Here is a 7,127-nt window from a genome sequence, read left to right on the forward strand (position 1 = left end):
AAGTATCAAACACATTATTGGCGTACAGTGTACGTCTGTCTATACTGTAATAAAGTTTGGAATTTCTTGCATGAAAATGTCTTTGCTTGTCATAGGTTGCTGACCCCAGACCTAGTGAGTACCAAAATAATGTATTGGGTTTAGTGTAATTAAAAAAAGAAAATATTTATTGTTACAGGAACAGTAATGAACAGTTCCACAAATTATTTTCATTTTATGAGTTTTATACAGCAAAGACCAATATTGCCTGCATATCTGAAGCAGTCATTACATAAAGACCCAAAACTGAGTAAGCACTACAAATTGAAATGTGTTTAGCGCTGTTGCCAAGATGATATAATGTCCCTGATATTTTAAAACACGATTATGGGACCACGAGTTATTGGGCAAAGTGATTTTGTGTCACTAATAAAAACCCTGTAATACTGAAATGTAGTTTAACTGCGTGACAGGGTCTTTAATGTAATGACTGCATGAGGACAAACCAATAATTTCACCAAATCCACTTTATGTCATCTATTCTTTCTTTCTTTCTTTCCTTCTCTCTCTCTCTCTCTCTCTCTCTTTCTTTCTTTTCATGTCTAACGTTTGTCATCCATCAACGCTGATATTAAGTGGATATTCATCATGTTAGTGAGAGGGCTCTCGGTAGACGTATAAGAGCTCATCAGATCATTTGATAGCTTCTACTGGAAATAGCGCCGAATGTTCCATTTAGTGTTTTCAGTCTGAGACGGGACTGAACACGACTGTTGGATTAATGCAGATCAATGTTTGCTGTGCTGTCTCTCCTCTTCTCAGGGAACCTCTAGGTGCGTCTAGTGATCCTGCCGGGTCTGAGAGCTTACCAGCACTGCTACACCACTGCATTACTAAAGCCAAGGGAGTGGCTGCCAACAACAATAACAACGCAGCCCCTGCAGGGAGAACAGGTTAGTCAGACGATTTGAGAAACAAGACACAAGAATGAATGTCTGAAGAATGAAATCTGTGGGTGGCATGTTACTCCTGTGCTTCTCCCTGCCTCCCTGCCAGGTGTGTCTCCCTCTCAGACCCAGCAGCAATCACAGACACCCCAAGAGGGAGAGGTCCTCCACCTCCACAGAACGAGGAAAAGGAAAAACAAGAAGAACCCCTATCTCTATTTGCCCTCCTTCCTGCACCGCAGGCAGGCTGCGGAGGACCAGACAGGCATTCTGGCCAGTGCAGACTCTGAGGGCCCAAATTATGGGACTCTACGCTGACACGTGTGCCCGCTAAGCCATTGGACTCGACTAAACCTCCTCCTCCACTGCATACACACTCAAACACACACACCTCAGCCCTCCCTGCTCCACCCCGGCCTCTGTATCAAGCCAACACATTTCTTGTAATCTCTCAAAGTTCATTATTGTGTGGGGAGCGGGAAACATTAATACTCCAGGGTTGGAAAAATCTTATTAGAAGACAAGAACAATGGCTTTTCTCAGTTGTCACCACGACTTGTCTTTTGAGGAATCTCACTTCAAAATGCTCTGAAAATATATAATGTATATAAAATAGTAAAACAAGGGATTTTAGCTTCCTCCTACAGTAATAATGATGTGTTGGTTGAGTATGTGACAACACGTTAAAGATTTTTCACTCACTGGTCATTGAGGGGTCCACATCTTTAGGTTTTCAGTCAAACTAAACTGTTAAGCCTGGTGCATCCTTGGACAGGGACATGAGTCTACCTTTCCTACAATACAAATAGTGTCAGTATTTAAACACAGGGTTCTTACCACAAAATATACCTCAGAGTAAACGCAGAATTGCTGTAATTCTTGTGGTATACTGTACGTACTTGACCTTTTTACATATGAAATGTATGGACAAAAAGGTTTATAACACACACCATTGCTCATTTGAATGGATAATAAGGCCTAACCTGATCTAATTTGGAAGCTTTTTATTAGCCGGCATATTGTATTTGCTTTGATTTACGATCCAGTGCCAACCATTAGGGAACAGTGTCTTAATTTGCTCGATGGGCTCAGTGTGTTTAAATGCGTCATGAGAGCACGGCGCTGGGACGAAGATCGCAGCCTTCATGAGAACTCTTGAAATAATTTGGGACTTACACGCTCAACACAGGTTGGACTCGTAGGATTGGAAGAACAGGGTGATGAATTGTGAAGTGTTCTGTCGTATGTATTTCATTGTTCATCATTTGTGAAATGTGGCACGTCTCACTGTGCCTTTTAGTTGCCTTTTTTTTTAAATTCTTTCATTTTTCTAACATTAACTGCCTTTTCCTTCGGGAGGGAGTCAGAGACTGCAATGTTAAGTGTGTTTTTACTTTCTTTGCCAAGGACACAAGAGGAAGTGCTACAGAGGATGCATAGCTCTTTTTCTCTTTTACATTTATATCTTAAATGGGTACCTGATTTAACTGTGTGCATCATAAATAATGGGACAGAAATAGAATACCCTTAAAAATAAAAAAAACACAAGAGAAGATAAATGAATGAATAAATATAACTTCAGTGGAAAAGTTCATGCGGAATGAACAAACCAGAGGATGTTAATGTTTAACTGCGGCTGTGAGAGGAGAATGTGATTGCTTCATAAAAATGTTAACAAGCCATTGGGAATATTCAAACAACGGCCACCCTGACTGTTTATCTTTAACAAGGGTATATTACGTGCTAGCTACTACTCTGTGTGTTTAAGTTTTTCGACACTAACCGATAATGAATGTATGTTTTGCTGTACAGGAAATGAATGTCCCGATGTCCCAGTACATTGAATGACCCATTGCGTGAGATGACCAGTTGGCACATCAAGCCCAAATTGTTTTACTTCTCTGAGTCGTGCGATAAGAACCGGTGGACCCCCCCCACACAGGTTCTCTCGGCTGTTTTCCTTTTATCGCTAAAAGCTCGTTCAATCACTCAAAGACATATCAGATAGATTTTTCCACCTGCTAACAACAAATCACAGGTTCTCTGACAAATATCCACACGAATGAATCGACTCAATGTATGCTTACTGAAAACCTGAGTGAGAAAATGATTATTGCCTGAGAGTGAGCGTCAAAGAACATATTCTACTTTAGCAAATTGGTTTCATGTAAGATACGAGGAGAAAAAAAATCTATATTTGTTATGTACTGTACATGGTGAGTATTGTATTTGTAAAGATAAATCCAACCATGATTTACAGTAAGACGTTGTTGTACGAGGGTGTGTGAAAAGACGGGAAGGATTCCCAAGGTGAAAAGAAATTATATATAAAAGTATTTGCTTACAGTACGGCTTTAAGTGGACAATAATGTTCATAAAACATTTTAAGGTGCCTCATTTGTCATACTTTAGCAGATATAATTTTATCTGAGATGAGAAGAAACCTTAATGTTAGTACCGTACGATGTATTATTGCCATAGCCCGCTGGCTGCACAAGTTGAGTAGTATTTTCTCTGATGTATAGTACGTGAATGCCCACTGGGAAAAGCTTTAGAAGCAGAAGTGTGTCGCCCTCTATAATATTCCTGGAACAAAGTAATGCTGTATTTTGCCCGTCCATGAGCACACATGTAGTTTCACTCCAGATCTCGTCACCTTCAGGCGTCCAAAGCAAATACACTGAAGGAAACTTTTTTCCACAGTCACAGACATGCTATAGTCATGTACAAACACCGTGCTGTGGAGGAAGTTGTGTTTACATCCGTTTGAAGTGTGTTAGGGCATAGTTGCTTTGAACATTACGACTTGGTGCTATGTTTAACTCTGTGGTGCTGTAGAATAGAGGTCTGAAGATTTCTTTTTTTTTTTGTCTTCTCTTTTTTCGGTTTCCACAAGCAACTCTTCTCTTGGCCCTGTGTGAGTGAGTGAGTGTGTGAGTGTGTGAGTGAGTGAGAGTGTGTGTGTGTGTGTGAATGAGTGAGTGAGTGAGTCTGAGTGAGTGAGTGAGTGAGTGAGTGAGTGAGTGAGTGTGTGTGTGTGTGTGTGTGTGTGTGTGTGTGTGTGTGTGTGTGTGTGTGTGTGTGTGTGTGTGTGTGTGTGTGTGTGTGTGTGTGTGTGTGTGTGTGTGTGTGTGTGTGTGTGTGTGTGTGTGTGAGTGAGAGAGAGAGAGAGTGTGTGAGTGAGTGAGAGAGTGAGAGAGAGTGTGTGAGTGAGTGAGTGAGTGATTGATTGAGTGAGTGATTGATTGAGAGAGTATGTGTGTGTGAGAGTGAGAGAGTGAGAGATAGAGAGAGTGTTTGAGAGCAGCTAAACTCGCTCCGGTAGACACTCTAGGTCCTTATCATAACAGTATCATGGTGTGATGACAGTGATAGACAATAATGGAAAATAGTAGTATAACCTCAAATAGTAGAGACTTGTGACGTTCAAAAGGAACTCAAGGTGACCTGTTTTCTATTGTGTGTTTGCATTGTCTGTCTGTGCTTCCAAGGTACCCTCTGAAGTATATTTGTGATGATATTCAGATTATTAACCCAGCCTAAAAGGAGCAACGTAACAATTTAGATTTAGTGCACACCAAGCGAGAGGGAATCCGAGAGCATCAATCTTTTTTACACACACACACTTCCTGTAGGTCTACAATCTCTGGTCCACAGCTCTGTTTTTCAAGCACACTCCTGCAGAAGCATCAGACGCCATCCCACCAAACGGATGGCGCTCCTACTAGTACTGTACAGTTATAGCCATGACCGGTCACCACACCACATTTGTATTTATTGCTGATTCTCCTGGTAGAGCAGTAGTAGGGAAAAGCTCATATATCCTCTCTTATGGGTTTTTTACGAATGGATGTTGTCTTCCGGGCTCTTTTTCGCATATTCAACAGAAACATGTACAGTGTTTTAAAGAGGGCTGCTTTGGACATACTGTTAGCTCACTTTCTTTGGGGTTTTTCTTTTTTTTTTCTTCTTTGTTTTTCTTTTCTTTTTTTCTTTTTTTCTTTTTTTTTACAACTTCTGCTTACAGCTTTTAGTGCATCACTAGGTGCTGGTAGGATGATACTTAGAACTGATATGATTTTTTAATTGTATTAATCTTGCATGTAGAGACAATACAAAAACGCCTATTTAGCAATCATTCATGGACATCCGAGCTGGTTGTTATTGGACGGAAAATAGAAATATGTAGTATTTTCTATATTCTCTGTTTTTTCATGTGTACCAGCACTGAGAAACTAGAATGTATTATTATCGTAGGCTACAATAAGCACTACATCGTCGACTGTTTTAGCTAATGCTCATACTCAAGCAAACCAAGTAGTGCTTAAAAGGAAGAAAATTTACATTTCATGTCATTTTCATCCACTGAACTCTGTGCTGTACATCACATGTTTACATTCTGTATTATGTTGTTGATCTGTTTTACTTTGTGCATAATGTCTCCAAAATGTCCGTCTTTATGTTGAAACATTCAACAATGTTCATATGTAAATATTTCAAAGCAAAAACATTTTTTTTTATTACTTTTCTCCGTTTCAATATCGAACGATAACCTGATGTTTCTTTATTTGGTCGTTGTTTTTTTTTATTCTTTTGTATTTTTAGATTTGTCATTCTGTTCTCTCACTACATCAGGTAATATGCTTCACTTAACTTTTTGTGAGCAATTAACTCATACTGTATGGTGCTGTACCAAAGCCTTATGTATAATATTTGTATTACTTTTCTCTCGTTTGCCACTGCTGTCCAGTGAAGTCTGTATCGTCTCAGATCATGTCGTACTCACTCTTCATGTTCAACTGCCATGAATCTCGTTTCTTTACTGAGTAAAAACAGAAACCTGAATGAACTATGGTCTAACAAGACTCTGGCCTGTATCCAACTGGCCTGGATTTAAAGTGACAGTTGCCATCTCAAGCCTTTATTGGGAAAATGCACAGGCTCAATGCTGGTAGCTCATCGTGACGTAGACATGGGCCTAGCACATGATCTACGCTCTATCTATGGCATGTCTGTGAGAATATGAAAGCAGTGTTGTATTCATGTCACCATATCATTTCAAATGCTTAGTCCCATACAAAATTTTCCTCTCAAATTTTTGTATTTTGATATAATAAAAAAAATTGAAAGAGATGTCACTTTTCTTGTGGTTTTGTCTGGTGGGTGGAACTGATCTGTGAAGGGAAGGGTGTAGTTCACATGTTGAACACGAGGTGTAGGTATTGGGCTGAGGATGGGGGAGATGTGTGAGTAGTTTAAATGAGGTCATCTTTTTCGTTTTCTTTCTTTTCACTTCTAGGACACACAGGCACCTGCCCATCAGTCAAAGTTCAATTTCATTTTCTCATCAAAAAATAAGTCACCTCCAATAACCCAAAAATTTACAAATGCAAATAAGAAAATGTGTAAATGCATCTGTGTTGTTCAGTGATAAATATTTTGACTTTGTTGTCTCCACCCAGACGTTAGTGAATGTTGTGTTGCAGCTGAGCCCGGATGAGGAAAGCAAACAACCTGAGAGGAGCTGAAGTGTGCCTTTGTGCTTTTGTTGAAAATTCCCTCTGGCAGCCTGGGAAGCAAACAACGGAGCAGCCATACTTGAGGAAAAAGAACAGAGCAGTGAATCCACAGGTCATAACACACAAACCTTCAAAGACCTGCATGGTCGCTTGAATTTCACAAGAGATTATTCAAGGTGGTGTTCACGTTATTAAATTTGAGTAAGACAACACAAAACAATGAGAAAAGCCTCAGGTGACACCTGTTTTGACATAACAGCAAATTCACGATGAGAAGGAACAGGGAAAAGCTTAATGACATTTAAATTTAATTTAATTTAAAATTATAGTTTGACATTATTTTGAAAAGGTTGTGCCAAGAGTTGGATGAGAGGACTAATAATATTCTGGCATCAGTCTGGTGAATATAAAGCTACAGCTAGCAGTTAGCTTAGCATAAAGACTGGAAACAGGCAGAAACAGCTAGCCTGGCTGAGTCTATATAGATTCAGTACATGTAAAATATGTTCCCCAACTCAGTATTTGATCAATACGATACACGCTATTAGGAGTTTCGTCAAGAGTCATTACTAGAGCAGCATATTAGTTGGACGAGTGCTAGAGTTAAAAAATTGATATTTACTTAATATTTCAACAAATTCTTCAAATTTAACCCAAACATATTAAGAGGATGAATGTTTGT

The 7,127-nt window shown here is 39.4% G+C and overlaps 1 protein-coding gene across 4 annotated transcripts in view; it reads left to right on the plus strand.

The window, feature by feature from the left end:
* Nucleotides 1–6,054, plus strand: part of LOC109630055 (protein turtle homolog B-like) — a 62,589-nt gene extending 56,535 nt beyond the window's left edge. For 2 of the 4 annotated variants that reach the window (XM_069534311.1, XM_069534312.1), the window contains 2 exons: nucleotides 802–932; nucleotides 1,036–6,054. In XM_069534311.1, the coding sequence (XP_069390412.1) occupies nucleotides 802–932; nucleotides 1,036–1,244 (340 nt within the window). In that variant the 3' untranslated portion in view covers nucleotides 1,245–6,054. Of the gene's footprint in view, nucleotides 1–801; nucleotides 938–1,035 lie in introns of those variants that run through there. The other 2 variants (XR_011244527.1, XM_069534313.1) reach the window with 2 other exon arrangements.
* Nucleotides 6,055–7,127: the final 1,073 nt, after the last annotated feature.

Source organism: Paralichthys olivaceus, chromosome 11, assembly GCF_024713975.1.
Source record: "Paralichthys olivaceus isolate ysfri-2021 chromosome 11, ASM2471397v2, whole genome shotgun sequence".
NCBI lineage: Eukaryota > Metazoa > Chordata > Actinopteri > Pleuronectiformes > Paralichthyidae > Paralichthys > Paralichthys olivaceus.